Raw genomic sequence first — 18,584 nt, forward strand, 5'->3', positions numbered from 1 at the left:
CGTAACTGAGGGCTACTACGGAATGAATCGAGTGTCAGCTGATGGAGGTTAGGTTGACGCTCGTCCATTGAGAAAAGAAAACGACCGTTTTAGATTAGTCTATCGAAATTATATATTTTGGTAGAAAATATCAACTAGAAGAATGCCATCTCTTTTATTCTGCGGTCCGAAAATGGCCGCCTGTGGAATAGTGATCAGCATATGGGGAGTCATCATGTTGGTAAGGATTAGCTAGCTAGCTAATGTTAGCGTTACAGACTAGTACTTTTTAAAACATTTTTATTTTTTTACAGACAGTAGTACTGTAGTCAGTATTTCCCACCCGCACGCTTGCAAGTAAAGTATCTGCTAACGCTAGCTAGGTGTCAAGATGTTCCACGTTTCAATATCAGTCAACAATCAGCATATTTGATAAGACACCTATAGCTGATTGTGGGCTTAAGTAACGTTAACTTGCAGTTTCCAGAATCTGGTTATTATAGCTAACGACATAAAATAACAGTCTGGTGTTGCTAGAACCTCTCTTCTTGACTAACTGTACGGGTACGCTAGATATAGCAGTGGAATTAATTGGCTGATATTTGATGACAAATTGTGTGACTGAGTCGACCCTGTATGCACAGGATGTCTCTACTGACTCGGCCCTAATTGACCCTGTAAACACTCTTGACCAGACTGAATGTGGATAATGCAATACGTATGTATAGTGATGCACCGATATTACATTTTTGTCCAATACCGATATCCTTTATTTTCTTTCCCAACCAAAAAACTATACCGATATTTAACATGTTAGCGGCCTTTTAAGCATTTAGTACAGTTAAATAGCTAACACATGGACGCAGCGGTCTAAGGCAGTGCATCTCGGTGCAAGAGGCGTCACTACAGTCCCTGTTTCGAATCCAAGCTGTATCACATCCGGCCGTGATTTGGAGTCCCATAGGGCGGCGCACAATTTGCCCAGCGGTTTGGCCGGGTAGGCCGCCGTTGTAAATAATAATTTGTTCTTGACTGACTTGCCTAGTTAAATAAATGTTATACACACCACACTGACCCGCATTTACGTATGCCCCATTACCAGTAATTCATAATCAAAACGTATTTCTTTCACTTACTTTCTGTGCTGTTTCTTTGTTCATTTGTTCAGTCGTTTCATTCTCAATCAGGATTTCTATGGAACTCCGTTTGGCTATTTGCGTATCAAAAAATATACTATTTAACACTGTTTGACGCATCAAATAACTATTATACTATTTGACCAATCAGGACCTGAATTTGACTGCACATCACATAATAATTCAACGAGTTCATAAATGTTTTATGTAGTTATTACGCATTGATTACACTATCACTCGTATTTCATGTCACAACGATTCATCGATACCTATGCTATGATGCTGGAAAAGTTGTCTCATGCACCTGCAGTGCTGGTCATAAAAAAAGGACTAGTACTTTGGATGCATGGATGCAAACAATGTTCTTCCCAAAAAAACATAGCAAAACGTCATCTGTTTCAGTAGCAATAATTAGCTAGCTAACTATATAGCTAGGTGTCATCATCTAAAATAACCCTAATTTCAAAGACAGTTCTTATTTGATTAATGGTGTTCCCATACCCATCTGTAAAGCTAGCCACAATAAGGATTAGCCACAATAGTGGACTTTGTGGTTAGCCTTCAAAATAAACATATGGCATAATTCTACTATTTGTATTCATTTCCATCAGTCAATGACATATTTTTAATTTGAAGGCAAACTGCAAATTCCACTATTGTGCTTAATCCTTATTGTGACTGGCTTCACAACACATAACCCTGTCCGGCCAAGCCTCACTAGCCAGATGAAGCTTTGGGAAACAGGGTTAAGTAGCTGGCTAGCTTTTTATTTTGATGAACTGAAGTTCAATATCAATAGGTGAACAACAAGTGGCAACCTAGCTAATATTTACTCACAAGGATTCCTAAATCATTACTAAGAATAATGAAAATGACTGCAGTTTCTACTGGTCATTGTTTTCAGGCTTGTTGTATTGGTGCTAGCTAGGTACCAAGCTAAAGCTAGCCACCCCAGAAGTTGCGGTCGAACAATCAATTATCAACCTGGTATTGTAAACACATTGTTCATGGCTGGTATTGCTTGTTTGATGATTTTTTTGTACAGCTTTGACAATGCCACTGTATCTTATTTGACACGCAAAGACCCAAACGACGTTCCATAGTATGCATGTCATGAAGCTAATAGCAGTGACACTATTACTGGTAGTGTTAACCAGTGCTCGAACCAGTCGGCGAAAGCCAACATCACCCACGACAGAGAAAGGTTGATTGTCAAGGGCAATGAATTCCATTCTTTTGGCTTTAATTGATTTTGCCTTTAAGTTGTCTCACTGAAATGTTGGTACTCTTTCAAATGACTGCTTGACTTGTTGACTGCTCGATCCACACAGCAGACATTGTGGGCTAGTTTAGGAATGCTGTGTTGCATGTACAGAGCTACATTTTACGTGGTGTCATTACGTCATGTACCTTCGTTATATAGGTATGCACTTTGACATCGGTTTTGCACATTGGGCATTAAACTAGACATCGACCAATACCGATATTCGCATTTTTAGCTAATATCGTCCGATTCCGATATTTTCACCGATATATCGTGCATCCCTATATATGTATCATCTTTTTGTATTGCAGGTGATGTTGGGGATCTTCTTCAGTGCAAAGTCTGCTGTGCTGATTGAGGATGTGCCCTTCACTGAGGAGGACATCCGCAATGAGTAAGTGGTGTGAAGAAAAGGAACCATTAATATTAGGTGCATAGTTTGACTACTAGTGTAGATGCCCTTTGAATTCACTCTTTGTAAACCATCCCATGTTGCCTTGCTTGGGTTGCTTGGGTTGTTTTCCCCAAACTCATCTGTTTGGCTCATCTCTCTCTGCCCCACAGTAAGAACCCACCGGGAACCATCTATGGACTCTATAACCAGGTGGGCATCAACTGCTTCATTGCAGCAGCCATCTATGTTGCAGTGGGGGCGGTGTCACTCTGCCAGGTCAGACTCAACAAGAGGCAGGAGTACATGGTGACATAAATTCCCCTGAAGCATCAGAAGATTATAAACACACTAATTTAAGTTCTCAAGGGAAGCAACCTTATAAAAAGCTATGTGTATAGTAAAACATTGAACATAAGTCCTTTCTGTTATGCTATTGATTGAAATGTTATCATTCTTTGTATTTGCATACAACTATTTATTGAATTGACCTAAACTGTAACCCATCAATGCTAACTGACAATATTGATAATGATCAATAAAAATTGAAGTCTTGTTCCCCTCATAGACCAAACATTACATTTATGCTAGATAACTCACCACAAATTCCTAGATGCAACTCAACAGATCACTACAGTTACAGAAATATTTAATTATCAGCCTGAATTGACAGCAAATTGATAGATGGTCAATGTCTGTCAGGCAAATCAAGAGATATGTCAAAAATGGCTAAATACATTTTGTGTTTTATTTATTTGCTGTTGTGAATTGTATGCTGTAAAAATATAGGGTCTGGGATCAGTCCATATCGCGGAAGATTAATGTTAAAATGTAAAGGCAATTTCCGATTGAGCCGACATGCAGCGTTTTGAGGAGATGGGAAACTCCATTTGAATCGTATTAACGGCCATTGTATACATTGCCCATGCGTCGTCAATGGGCTGTGCAGTGCATTCTATGCAATTTTGGCACAATAGGCCCTATTCTCTAAGATGTGAATGGGAGTCAATTGGGTGCTAGCTCATCCCAAAATTTGCATAAATGTTGTGAACAAGAAGTACAACATTAAACATCTTTCAGAGATGTGAGATAATTAACTTGTTCTAGGCTCCCGTGGCGTAGCGGTCTAAGGCACTGTATCTCAGTGCAAGAGGCGTCACTACAGTCCCTGTAGTGAAAAAATAAGCTCCAACAGTGAAAAATGCTTTTGATTGGTCATCCAACTGGAATTCCAAGTCGGAAACACGGGCATCTTTCTTGAACGCTGAATTTCCGACCTGAAAATCACTGATGTCTTGATTTGTCCCAGTTGTCTTGAAAGCACCTACATACCCTGACTTTGAGAAGGGATTGCGTGATGATTAGTTTAGCAACCGCTGGGTGCATCGTTTCTCAATTCATTGCCCAATGGGATTCCTATCTCCTCCTTTCTCTAATATCTCAGGCAGCTGTGAATAGTCTCCGCGAACAGTCCTTGCTTGCTGGGATCCTTGGGACGTCACCCCATTGAAGTTTACATTTTAAATGGTCAGGGTTTAAGGTAAGGACTTCCCAAACATTTCAATCGAGCTATAACGTGGAACTGCCGCAATACGGATCGATTCCAGCCCTAACTGTAATAGTTATTTGTATTAGTTAAATCTGCTATAGTAATTCCTCAGAAAAGGATGGTGTATAAAATGTGTAGGATGGTGTATAAAAATATGCATTTATTTAATGTGTTTATTGTATTTTCCCCGGCCTCGCTATTCTCTGGAGTGTAATGATGTGAAAGGATCTATAAATGGTACTTTATGTGAAGGACTTCAATCTCTTGTCGATGTTCCCTGCAATAAACTGGAAGTATAAATTAAATCGCTTCATTGAATATGATAATAAAAAATGTCAAAAATAAAATTCCAAAGCAACATGAAACAAAACAAGACAGGGGCGGCAGCGTAGCCTAGTGGTTAGAGCGTTGGACTAGTAACCGTAAGGTTGCGAGTTCAAACCCCCGAGCTGACAAGGTACAAATCTGTCGTTCTGCCCCTGAACAGGCAATCTGTTCCCAGGCCGTCATTGAAAAGAAGAATATGTTCTTAACTGACTTGCCTGGTTACATAAAGGTTAAATAATAATAAAATATTGCCAAGGCAGTTTAATTTCAAAATTAAAAATCTGAGCTATATTTTTTGCAGGTGCGTGAATAAAATAAGAACCCGTACACTGCTCTTGATAGTATCACTGCTCTTTAACAAGCTTTACGTATATATAACTAAACACAATCATGCTGTGTTTGTCCATTCTATTTATCAAGTTGACAATTCTAAGAATTATTTTTAAGATTACAGTAAATCAGTTCTTAGTAATATGTATTGATTATAAACAGTAATTATCAGCCATGTCTCTTTCAGCATCTACTAAAAGCTCCATAATTACACAGTATTATTATTACTTAAAAGACTGATAGAAACCCCTTACACCTCGTGACTACCTTGCCACTGGTGAAATACAAATAGTTTACATCCAAAATTATACACTAGAAATCAGACAGAAATGGAAAGTATTCATGAGCAAATGTGGCGTATCAATTCAGTTTGCCATATCCCAGCAAGGTAATAACCTTTTCCCAGATACATATTTTACACAAGTCATTACACAATGAAGAAGTGAATGTCGAAATACATGTTAGTATATAATTCTATCACAAGCATGACTTTTCAAGCCATTGGTTAATTAGGTTGCCGAATTTGCACAGCCTATGATCAAACCTTCCAACCTGGAAACATTTTATCATTCAGGTTGGACTTTCACCTTTTTTAGAGCTGTAATCTTATTCCTGTGTATTTCTTCCTCCACAGAGAGTAGAAACGTATCAACAAGTATCTTCTCAACACTTTCATCATGTTTAATCCCATAGGTCTTTGGAGTTCTAATGCCACAATGAATGTGTTTAGTGTTCCATCCTCTCTGCCTCCAGGGTCACCTCGTCATTGCACGCAATTGGTTGAATGGACAACATTACAGTCTTCGATTTAGCAGCCTGGATCTGCATACAAACAGCGGGTAATAAAAGTGTTTTGAAAATCGTGAATGGATATCATAACCATATCTAGAAGGAGAAAGATTGGAAGATGGTTTGTTGAGAGAAATACTGTCTTCATACTCACTGGTGTACACATTGGGTCACCCTGATAGTGTCTCCAATGCCAACCATTGCAGCGCAGCTCGTCCTGCAAGGCCAGGAAGCGCTGTGCAGTCAGCTTTCTCTGCTTTTTCTCTTTCCCAGTCCCCTAAGTTAGAACAGAGGGGGCAATTCACAAAACTCACCAAGAAAAGGTTTATTGAAGGTCATATGTCTGTAGTGGTCCTTCTGTAGCTCAGTTGGTAGAGCATGGCGCTTGTAACGCCAGGGTAGTGGGTTCAATTCCCGGGACCACCCATACGTAGAATGTATGCACACATGACTGTAAGTCGCTTTGGATAAAAGCGTCCGCTAAATGGCATATATTATTATTATTATTAAAGTTTTGAGGACACATCTTTAATTACAGTTCCCTGAATGCTCATCTTGGTGCCGGAATCAGATTCGTTGGCATCAGCTACGGAGAGGACTGTCTGATGATTGAGCATCCAGGCCTCCTCATCAAGCCAGTTACGAACTTCAAAAGGGCTTTTTTGGAAACATTGATTCTGCATGTGACATTCACTGTGTTGTCGCTCATGATTAGATTCCTTAACAGGTAGTAGATTTCCTTTTTGAAGAAGTCGTGTCTCTCCTTTCCAAATACAATGACTTCGATACAATCTGTGTCATCAACCAGACTCATCTTGAAATAAAAAACTTTTTTCTTTTTGTTAGGTATCAAATCAGACTTTGTGATCATCTTCCCAAGTATCACTTTATCATGAGTTATTCCAAGGTTTTCCGCTTTGCGATAGTTATCATCTGACCAAATAGGGGGAAAGAGGATCAGTCAATGGCTGTGTTTACACAGGCAGACCAATTCTGATCTTTTTTGCACTAATTGGTCTTTTGACCTGTCACGTCAGATCTTTTCACACAAAAAAAGAATCAGAATTGGGATGCCTGTTTAAACGCAGCCTATGTGACCAACCAGGTATTAAACCCAAAACATCTGTTTGACTCTTCAGGGCTCAGACAATGTTACTCATCATGTAATGGTGGTCATGTTGGTCCTCCACATTTTAAATAAATAAAAGAGACAAACACTTACCCAGAATTTGAGAGTGCGCTTGGAAGAGGGAGGATGACCCTGATGTCAAGTAGAAAATGAAACTATAAGTGGTTCTTTCATATAACATGGGTAGAGCTGACATTTTATTCAAATTCTATGGTGTATTTCCATCAAACAATTTGTCTACCAGAGGCCACCTGTCTGATCTGTTTTTTTCTTCATTTCAGACAAGGCTAACACGCCAACTTTCATTCAGCTTGTGAAAAGATCCCTAACTCAGGGCCTAACTTGTTGCTTTTCCCTTGCCCCTTCTTCTTTTGCTCTTTAAAACAAACTATATGAATTAATCAAACATAGGCATGAGGAGTAAATAAAATCAATCACCATTGTTCATAGAACTTGTCAAGTGAACATCCATTCAGAATATGTATGGCCATTCTGTACACCTACTGTATAAATTCAATTGAATGATTCAAACAAATGCAATTTTATTTTAAGCTTGAAAAGTATATTCTTTATAATCTGGTTCAGACTCCTTGTCCTTCGATTCTCTCACTCTCTGTCCTGAGTAAAAAATGTAATTTTAATAAAATAATACATTTTATTAATCTTAATGTTTAAATCCTACTGGGTGAGGCACAGCAGCAATTTACCATTACACTAGAGCAGTGAAAACGCACCTGATTTTCCTAGTAACGATACAACTGCATACGATGCCATCATTTCCATAAAAATGTACCATTCACTGAACAATCACACACCCTGGGGAAATGTTACTAATTTAAAGGGAAATCTTCGCAAGGAAAACAATACAGAAAAATAAGTCTGTAATGCTATCAAAACTTGTTGTACATATTTTAAATGTATAACAGTGGCTAGATGTCTCGGACTCCGAATCAATTATGTTGTGCGATTCTTATGCCATCCTACAGGGATGAAAAAATAATCAACAACTACATTATCAACAAACTGGTTGCACTCAACCATTTCTGCTGACCAGAGATGGAAAGTGATATGGGAATGGGAATGTAAAGTCATTAATGCTACACTTTCTGTGAAATTGTAATATCTTTATTTTCTTTCTGCATTTTCCTATTCTGGTCCTTAACAATGGGGAGCAGTAGGTTCTGAACAGTAGAGTCCTTTCTTAGGATCTCTTCCATCACTCTCTTCACTTCAAGGATAGACTCAACCAATCCATAGTGTTTGATAATGATTCTAGCCATGTCTTCTCTTGCGGTGGCCTTCTGTACACTTTCTGGAATTTGTTTTAAACAGTTGAGCATCACTATCATTCAGGTGCTCTATAATGCTATTAGGCACTGCATGTCACTTATCTGCATCGCTTGAAGTCATCTCTGGAAAAAGCAAAATACATCTTAAAAATATAACTTACAAATGCACATTTTAAGCAGATTGATCAAGCTACTTTGGCACCCTTGGCTAACTTGCTATTAATTTGAAAAGATGTAGGCTACAATAAACTAGATTATATCAATTGGGTCGTCAGACGAGACGATCCCCCATATACAAAAGTCCTCTATTATATTTGCAATATTATGCATACAGTGGGGAGAACAAGTATTTGATACACTGCTGATTTGGCAGGTTTTCCTACTTACAAAGCATGTAGAGGTCTGTAATTTTTATCATAGGTACACTTCAACTGTGAGAGACGGAATCTAAAACAAAAATCCAGAAAATCACATGGTATGATTTTTAAGTAATTAATTTGCATTTTAAGTAATTAATTTGCTGGAATGGTTGTTGCTTCTGTGGACAGGTGTCTTTTATACAGGTAACGAGCTGAGATTAGGAGCACACTCTTAAAGGGAGTGCTCCTAATCTCAGCTTGTTACCTGTATAAAAGACACCTGTCCACAGAAGCAATCAATCAATCAGATTCTAAACTCTTCACCATGGCCAAGACCAAAGAGCTCTCCAAGGATGTCAGGGAAAGATTGTAGACCTACACAAGGCTGGAATAGGCTACAAGACCATCACCAAGCAGCTTGGTGAGAAGGTGACAACAGTTGGTGCTATTATTCGCAAATGGAAGAAACACAAAAGAACTGTCAATCTCCCTCGGCCTGGGCTCCATGCAAGATCTCACCTCGTGGAGTTGCAATGACCATGAGAATGGTGAGGAATCAGCCCAGAACTACACGGGAGGATCTTGTCAATGATCTCAAGGCAGCTGGGACCATAGTTACCAAGAAAACAATTGGTAACACGTTACGCTGTGAAGGACTGAAATCCTGCAGCGCCTGCAAAGTCCCCCTGCTCAAGAAAGCACATATACATGCCCGTCTGAAGTTTTCCAATGAACATCTGAATGATTCAGAGAACAACTGGGTGAAAGTGTTGTGGTCAGATGAGACCAAAATGGAGCTCTTTGGCATCAACTCAGCTCGCCGTGTTTGAAGGAGGAAGAATGCTGCCTATGACCCCAAGAACACCATCCCCACCGTCAAACATGGAGGTGGAAACATTATGCTTTGGGGGTGTTTTTCTGCTAAGGGGACAGGACAACTTCACCGCATCAAAGGGACGATGGACAGGGCCATGTACCATCAAATCTTGGGTGAGAACCTCCTTACATCAGCCAGGGCATTGAAAATGGGTCGTGGATAGATATTCCAGCATGACAATGACCCAAAACACAACGCCAAGGCAACAAAGGAGTGGCTCAAGTAGAAGTACATTAAGGTCCTGGAGTGGCCTAGCCAGTCTCCAGACCTTTATCCCATAGAAAATCTGTGGAGGGAGCTCAAGGTTCGAGTTGCCAAACGTCAGCCTCGAAACCTTAATGACTTGGAGAAGATCTGCAAAGAGGAGTGGGACAAAATCCTTCCTGAGATGTGTGCAAACCTATTGGCCAACTACAAGAAACGGCTGACCTCTGTGATTGCCAACAAGGGTTTTGCCACCAAGTACTAAGTCATGTTTTGCAGAGGGATCAAATACTTATTTCCCTCATTAAAATGCAAATCAATTTTTGACATACGTTTTTCTGGATTTTTGTTGTTGTTATTCTGTCTCTCACTGTTCAAATAAACCTACCATTAAAATTATAGATGGATCATTTCTTTGTCAGTGGGCAAACGTACAAAATCAGCAGGGGATCAAATACTTTTTTCCCTCACTGCATATCATTTTCTTTTCATTTTTATCTAACGTTACCCATATAGGCAATACGTTTTTCACGCTCATACTATAGGCCTACAATAAATCTCATGTATTGAATCAACATTTAACATAATCACAGGGTCAACTAAATTCAAACATTTACAACAAATTGACCAATAAATCATATGACATAGCTATAAAACAAAAATATTATTCACTCTCCTCCCTTGTGTACAGCGTACAGGTGTTTCAAAATAATGCCCGCGAAAACATGTTTCATCTAGTTTCGTTTTTCATTCATGAAGTCCTGTAGACTTTGTAAATAATTGACACACACACAAAGTTTGAAAGACTGGTTTGACCAAATATTCGATGAGAATTGGATGATTGAAATTCTGAGACCAAACAAATCTAAAATGGAATACTTTCTGTTATGATTACATTCTATGGATAGTAATAATGGGAAATACAGTATCGTATAATATACAGTGCATTCGGAAAGTATTCTGACCCCTTGACCTTTTCCACATTTTGTTAAGTCACAGCCTTATTCTAAAATGGATCAAATGAAAATACAATCCTCATCAATCTACACACAATACCCCATAATGACTAAGGGAAAACAGGTTTTTCAAAAATAATAATAAAATAAATACCTTATTTAAATTTCAAAGTAATTGTCCATAGAGCTCTGAGACAGGATTGTCTCGAGGCACAGATCTGGGGAAGAGTGCCAAAACATTTCTGCAGCATTGAAGATCCCCAAGAACACTATGGCCTCCATCATTCTTAAATGGATGACGTTTGGAACCACCAAGACTCTTCCTAGAGCTGGCTGCCCTGCCAAACTGAGCAATCAGGGGAGAAAGGCCTTCGTCAGGGAGGTGACCAAGAACCTGATGGTCAATCTGACAGAGCTCCAGGGTTCCTCTGTGGAGATGGGAGAACCTTCCAGAAGGACAACCATCTCTGTAGCAATCCACCAATCAGGCCTTTATGGTACAGTGGCCAGACAAAAGCCGCTCCTCAGTGAAAGGCACATGAAAGCAGTGGTGGAATAAGTACTCAATTGTCATACTTGAGTAAAAGTAAAGATACCTTAATAGAAAATGACTCAAGCAAAAGTGAAAGTCACCCAGTAAAATACTACTTGTGAAAGTCTAAAAGTATTTGGTTTTAAATATACTTAAATATAAAAAGTAAATGGAATTGCTCAAATGTACTTAAGTATCAAACATAAAAGTACTATTTTAAACCCTTTAAAATTCCTTATATTAAGCAAACCATACGGCACAATTGTTTTATTTATTTTTTATTGACGGATAGCCAGGGGCACATTCCAACACTCAGACATAATTTACAAGCAAATCATTTGTTTAGTAAGTCCTTCAGATCAGAGGCAGTAGGGATGACCAGGGATGTTCTCTTGATAAGTGTGTGAATTGGACCATTTTCCTGAAAAAATGTAATGAGTACTTTTGGGTGTCAAGGAAAATGTATTGAGTAAAAAGTATATTATTCTGTTTAGGAATGTAGTGAAGTAAAAGTAGAAGTTGGCAAAAATATAAATAGTAAAGTAGAGTACAGATACCCCCCAAAACAACTTAAGTAGTACTTTAAATCATCTTTACTTAAGTACTTTACAGCACTGCATGAAAGCCAGCTTGAAGTTTGCGAAAAGGCACCTAAAGACTCTCAGACCATGAGAAACACGATTCTCTGTTCTGATCAAACCAAGATGTAACTATTTGCCCTGAATGCCAGGCGTCACGTCTGGAGGAAACCTGTCACTATCACTACAGTGAAGCATGGTTGTGGCAGCATCATGCTGTGGGGATCTTTTTCAACGGCAGGGAGTGGGAGACTAGTCAGGATCGAGGCAAAGATGAACGGAGCAAAGTACAGAGAGATCCTTGATGAGATCCTTCGGGACAAGTCTCTGAATGTCCTTGAGTGGCCCAGCCAGAGCTGGGACTTAAACCCGATCAAACATGTCTGGAGAGACCTGAAAATAGCTGTGCAGCAATGCTCCCCATCCAACCTGACAGAGCTTGAGAGGATATGCAGAGAATAATGGGAGAAACTCCCCAAAAACAGGTGTGCCAAGCTTGTAGCGTCATACCAAAGAAGACTTGACGCTGTAATCGCTGCCAAAGGTGTTTCAACAAAGTACTGAGATAAGGGTCTGAATACTTATGTAAATGTGAGAAGAAAAAATCATATGTTTTTACTTTGTCATTATGGGATATTGTGTGTAGATTGCTGAGGGAAAAAAACAATTGAATCCATTTTTGAATAAAGCTGTAAGTAACATAAAAAGGTCTGAATACTTTCTGAATGCACTATATGTCATGTCTGTACATGTACTTACCTGGAGTATCTGAGGATGGCACTGTTACTGATTACTACATGTGATCATCTGCTTGTACTTGACCCATGAAGGTTGTTTATCTGACACTTCAAGTGTGCAATATATTCCATGGTGTCAGAAGTCAAAAAGTAATATAAAGGAAAGCTCAACATTACGAAACATGGAACAAAAGAGACCACCAAATACCGAAAATTGGAGTGTAGATCCAGAAATTCAACCTTTAAATAATCGCCAGTGGTATCAGACAAATGTGAAAATTAAATGTGCCACTTTCTTGCATGTAGCCGGAAATGACGCAATCCCTGCTTCAGTTTGCAATATATTAAAATATCCATTTTACATAAAGAAATGTATGTATTTGTATTTAAAACATTTGTTGATATTGACAGTCAAAAACAATGCAAAGAAATCAAAATGCGTTATTCTGTGACAGGAAACAAACCAAGCCACCATTTCCATTAGCATTTCCTGTAACAAAAACGGGGTAGTTGCATAAGAGGTAGATTACTGTAGGCTAATGACAGACACATTTCTAAATAGCAAAATGGCAATTTCCCTAACTGTATGTTACTAAAGATATAGTAACCCTGCAGGGAGGAGATTAAGAATCTGCTGAATGAGAACATTTAGCTTATGAAGATCCAGCATGACCTCAGAGCTTCGTCCCACTTTGACCTGGGTGTATTCTTCTCGGTTTAGGGCCATCTGGCAGTCTTTGTGGCCAGAGTATGTGGAACCCTTGTGTAGTTGTCCTGTTGCAACCTGAAGATTTAAAGGCAAGATCAATCAATCAATCAAATGTATTTATAAAGCCCTTTTTACCTCAGCCGATGTCACAAAGTGCTGTACAGAAACCCAGCCTAAACCCCAAACAGCAAGCAATGCAGATGTAGAAGCACGGTGGCTAGGAAAAACTCCCTAGAAAGGTTGGAACCTAGGAAGAAACCTAGAGAGGAACCAGGGACTGAGGGGTGGCCAGTCCTCCTCTGGCTGTGCCGAGTGGAGATTATAACAGAACATGGCCAAGCTGTTCAAATGTTCAGAGATGACCACCAGGGTCAAATAATAATAATAATCACAGTGGTTGTAGAGGGTGCAACAGGTCAGCACCTCAGGAGTAAATGTCAGTTGGCTTTTCATAGCCGGTCATGCAGAGTTAGAGACAGTAGGTGCGGTAGAGAGAGAGTCCAAAACAGCAGGTCCAGGACAAGGGTAGCACGTCCAGTGAACAGGTCAGGGTTCCATAGCCACAGGCAGAACAGTTGAAACTGGAGCAGCAGCATGACCAGGTGGACTGGGGACAGCAAGGAGTCATCAGGCCAGGTAGTCCTGAGGCATGGTCCAAGGGCTCAGGTCCTCCGAGAGAAGAGAGAGAGAAAGAGAGAGAGGGAGAGAGAGAAGGAGAAAGAGAAAGTGAGAAAGAGAGAGAGAGAATTACAGGGATCATACTTAAATTCACACAGGACACTGGATAAGACAGGAGAAATACTCCAGATATAACAGACTGACCCTAGCCCCCCGACACATAAACTATTGTAGCATAAATACTGGAGACTGAGACAGGTGTGTGTGAGGGAGTTCTGAGAGCTGAGCTTAGTCTCTTGTTGAGCTGGCATTGTGCATCTCCTTGGAAAGCTCCAGCACTAAGTTCCTGGAGGAGAGACCATTAACACACATCAGAGGTATATGGACAATGAGTTAGAATAGGTAGATAAATCAATATCAATCTCTGAGGGGAAATTCAGTTTTTTTTCCCCCTTGAAGATCAATACAGTATCTATATGTATATTTGTTATGCAGCAGTGCACATGATTCCTGACCTATACGTCCTCCAGAAAGAGGACACATGATGCCTGACCTATACGTCCTCCAGAAAGAGGACACATGATGCCTGACCTATACGTCCTCCAGAAAGAGGACACATGATGCCTGACCTATACGTCCTCCAGAAAGAGGACACATGATGCCTGACCTATACGTCCTCCAGAAAGAGGACACATGATGCCTGACCTATACGTCCTCCAGAAAGAGGACACATGATGCCTGACCTATACGTCCTCCAGAAAGAGGACACATGATGAAGATCGAGGAAATGGATGTTGCGTTTGAAACTGATGACAGCTCCGGTGAAAATGAAAGTACAGGGAGTGGGCTACAGTAAGTGAAAAACAAAGGAAGCAGAATAAGTAAAGTTTTTATGGAAACTAAGAAATCACTAGATGTGTTACCTGGGGGATCCATTTGAAGTCACGAGGAGTTTTATATATGCATTGGGTGAGTTTGCCGTCGGTGAGAGTTGCAAGAGCTGGTCTTATTCTGAATTTTGTTTGTCTGTGGAACAGAAGAAGCGTGCTTTGCACTTCAAAAATATTTTTTCATGGGATGTTTTGAATGGGATTTCCAAAGCAGGGCGTCAAGGGTGTTATCCACGGCTAACAACTTTTGAAGAAAGCTTGGAGTGAGATTTGCTATGCGAATTGCATTGCCCCCTGCCACAACCCCTAGACGGGAGACGACTGACCTCCCCCAGGAAAATTATACTGTTTTAAAGCTAATTTCCTGCAATTCTACGTACACTTGTCGAACATTCCCAAATCATGAGCATTAATATGGAGTTCTATGTCTATGTACACTTGTCAAACATTCCAAAATCATGGGCATTAATATGGAGTTGGTCCCCCCTGTTCTGCTATAACAGCCTCCACTCTTATGGGAAGGCTTTCCACCTGTGGAGGCTCCTCGGAGGAGGAAGGGGAGGACCATTCTCCTCATTGAAATTCATAAAAATAAAAGTTATACTTTTTTGATAAAACTATACAAAATATATGCAGTACCAGTCAAAAGTTTGGACACATCTACTCATTTAAGGGTTTTTCTTTATTTGTATTATTTTCTACATTGTAGAATAATAGTGAAGAAATCAGAACTATGAAATAACACATGGAATCATGTAGTAACCCAAAAAGTGTTAAACAAATCAAATGATTTGGAATGATTTTCCAACAGTCTGGAAGGAGGTCCCACACATGCTGAGCATTTGTTGGCTGCTTTTCCTTCAATCTGCCATCCAATTCATCCCAAACCATCTCAATTGGGTTGACGTCCTTTGATTGTGGAGGCCAGGTCATCTGATGTAGCACTCCATCACTCTCCGTGGTCAAATAGCCCTTACACAGCCTGGAGATGTGTTGGGTTATTGTCCTGTTGAAAAACAAATGATAGTCCCACTAAGCACAAACCAGATGTGATGGCATATTGCTGCAGAATGCTGTGGTAGCCATGCTGGTTAAGTGGGCCTTGAATTCTAAATAAATCACAGTGTCACCAGCAAAGCACCCCCTCACCATCACACCTCCTCCTCCATGTTTCACAGTGAGAACCACATTTGCGGAGATCCACAGTTCACCTACTCTGCATCTCACAAAGAACCAAAAATCTAATCAGACCAAGGACAGATTTCTGCTGGTCTAATGTCCATTGCTAATTTTTCTTGGCCCCAGCAAATCTCTTCTTCTTATTGGTGTCCTTTAGTCGTGGTTTCTTTGCAGCAATTCGACCATGAAGGTCTGATCCACGCAGCCTCCTCTGAACAGTTTAAGTTGAGATGTCCTACTTGAACACTGTGAACCATTTATTTGGGCTGCAATTTCTGAGGTTGGTAACTCTAATGAATGTATATTCTGCAGCAGAGGTAACTCTGAGTCTTCCTTTTCTGTGGCGGTCCTCATGAGAGCCAGTTTCATCGTTGCGCTTGATGGTTTTAACGACTGCACTTGAAGAAACTTTTAGAAATGTTCCGCATTGACTGACCTTCATGTCTTAAAGTAATGATGGACTATATTTTCTCTTTGCTTATTTAAGCTGTAGTCTGGAATAATATGGATTTGGTCTTTTACCAAATAGGGCTGTCGTCTGTATACCACCCCTACCTTGTCACAAGACAACTGCATTAAGACGGAAAGAAATTCCACAAATGTACTTTTAACAAGGTACACATGTTAATTGAAATGCATTCCAGGAGACTACATCATGAAGCTGGTTGAGAGAATGCCAAGAATGTGCAAAGCTGTCATCAAGACAAATGGTGGCTACTTTGAAGAATCTCAAATATATAATATATTTTGATTTGTTTAACACATTTTTTGGTTACTATATATTCACAGAAGTGTTATTTCATAGTTTTGATGTCTTCACTATTATTATACAATGTAGAAAATAGTCCAAGTAAAGAAAACCCTTGAATGAGTAGGTGTGTCCACATTTTTGACTGGTACTGTGTGTCACCAAATAACTGATTAAAACACACTGTTTTGTAATGAAGAGCTACAGTATCCTCAACAGCAATCTGTAGGACATCACCATGGTGTAGTCGGACGACAGCTAGCTTCTGTTCTCCTTTGGGTACATTGACTTCAATACAATTACCTAGGAGACTCATGGTCCTCACCCCCTTCCATAGTAATTATGACAACTTCTGGAGGACGTCCTCCAAGCTCTCTTGCAGCATGAACTGACATATTGTCCATCCAATCAAAGATCAGACAATTCATCTAGTACTGAAAGCATAAGATACAGCTAGCTAGCACTGCAGTGCATAAAATGTGGTGAGTAGTTGACTCAAAGAGAAAGACAATAGTTGAACAGTTTTGAACAAATTAATTTCTTCCAAAATGAAGCGAGAGAGAAAGATAATTTTTTTCACTTTCAGTTTCACTCACTGCAGATAGCTAGTTTAGCCTACTCAAAAGCCCTGCTCAAACAGACAAACTTTGTGCTGATTTTGTGCTGATGTTGCTTCCAGAGGCAGTTTGGAACTAGGTAGTGAGTGTTGCAACCGAGGACAGATGATTTTTATGCGCTTCAGCAGTCGGCGGTCCCATTCTGTGAGTTTGTGTGGCCTACCACTTCGCGGCTGAGCAATTGTTGCTCCTAGACGTTTCCATTTCACAATAACAGCACTTACAATTGACAGTGTCGGCTCTAGCAGGGCAGAAATTTGACGAACTGACTTGTTGGAAAGGTGGCATCCTGTGACGGTGCCACGTTGAAAGTCACTGAGCACTTCAGTAAGGCCATTCTACTACCAATGTTTGTCTGTGGAGAACGCATGGCGGTGTGCTTGAATTTTATACACCTGTCAGCAACTGGTGTGGTTGAACTAGCCGAGTCCACTAATGTTAAGGGGTGTCCACATACTTTTGTGTATATATAGTGTACCTGAGGAAGTAGGTGAAGTGATTGATGGGCGTCGACTGTCCTGTATGGAGTAAGGAATGTGGCAGATGAATCAGAAATAGTTTGGTAACATAGATAATTAAGATGTTTTATTTGCATAATATGCTTATGTGAGATTCTTGTCATTAGAATGTATCCTTTTGGACTATAGTGTTGGCAGTTTCACTTTTCCCTAAACTGAGGCTCAGTCACTTGGGGCCCAGAGAGGGGAGAGGTCAGGCTTGTCTTTCACATGTCCCTGGTGCTATGCAAAATATCAGAAAGGGAAGAGGACAGAATGGAACATTGTCTTCATATGTGAATGTGTCTTTACCTATTCTTAAACCATGTGAAGGGATGGCGTGATTAATGGGGAACCAATTACTTGTCTCCACAATGTCTGCGCCAGTCACTCCCTCCTTTTCCCATTGGGGGGAGGTGTATGGCAGTGTCTGGAAACATTGTATGTCCTCTCTGATCTTACACTTATCCTGGGATAGTGTATGACCTAGAAGCTCACTCCCCTCAGTGAGTTTGTCCAGGAGTGGGGTCAAGAGGGGGTTTACTTGAGATGGGAGTATCTAGAGTTGATCATTGATATATGCCATTGGATGAGTTGGTGTTTTTGTACTATGAAGTACCAGGAACGAGACTAGAACCTCGTCTAAGGGACCAAACTGAACGATAATTTATAGCGAATGTTATCTGGCTAAGGGATACTCCTTTCTCAAGAAAAAGTATTTATTTGTGAACAGTTCCTAAGATCTGTGGTTTGTCATGTAAGTTGAGAGGGGTTTATCTTGGCTATAAAATATCTTTGTATTTTTCTGTAGTCACTTCTCAACGGTTCATTAGAAATAGTGAATTGTTGAAAGTCAAATGCTATTGAAAAGCTTATTATTAAAGATATAGTTTAAGTATA

General features: G+C 40.0%; 1 protein-coding gene across 1 annotated transcript; it reads left to right on the forward strand.

The window, feature by feature from the left end:
- Nucleotides 1-5: 5 nt before the first annotated feature.
- rnasekb (ribonuclease, RNase K b) lies at nucleotides 6-4,573 on the forward strand. The gene is made up of 3 exons (XM_035782372.2): nucleotides 6-220; nucleotides 2,691-2,773; nucleotides 2,944-4,573. The coding sequence occupies exons 1-3, from the start codon at nucleotides 143-145 to the stop codon at nucleotides 3,086-3,088; spliced, it is 306 nt and encodes a 101-aa protein (XP_035638265.1). The 5' UTR covers nucleotides 6-142; the 3' UTR covers nucleotides 3,089-4,573.
- The last annotated feature ends 14,011 nt before the right edge of the window (nucleotides 4,574-18,584 follow it).

The sequence above is a fragment of the Oncorhynchus keta genome, chromosome 12 (assembly GCF_023373465.1).
Source record: "Oncorhynchus keta strain PuntledgeMale-10-30-2019 chromosome 12, Oket_V2, whole genome shotgun sequence".
NCBI lineage: Eukaryota > Metazoa > Chordata > Actinopteri > Salmoniformes > Salmonidae > Oncorhynchus > Oncorhynchus keta.

Coding starts and splice junctions, on each gene's coding strand:
- rnasekb (XM_035782372.2), top strand. CDS start 143: ATGCCATCTCTTTTATTCTGCGGTCCGAAAATGGCCGCCTGTGGAATA. Junction 221..2,690: donor TATGGGGAGTCATCATGTTG/GTAAGGATTAGC, acceptor TTTGTATTGCAG/GTGATGTTGGGGATCTTCTT. Junction 2,774..2,943: donor GAGGAGGACATCCGCAATGA/GTAAGTGGTGTG, acceptor TCTGCCCCACAG/TAAGAACCCACCGGGAACCA.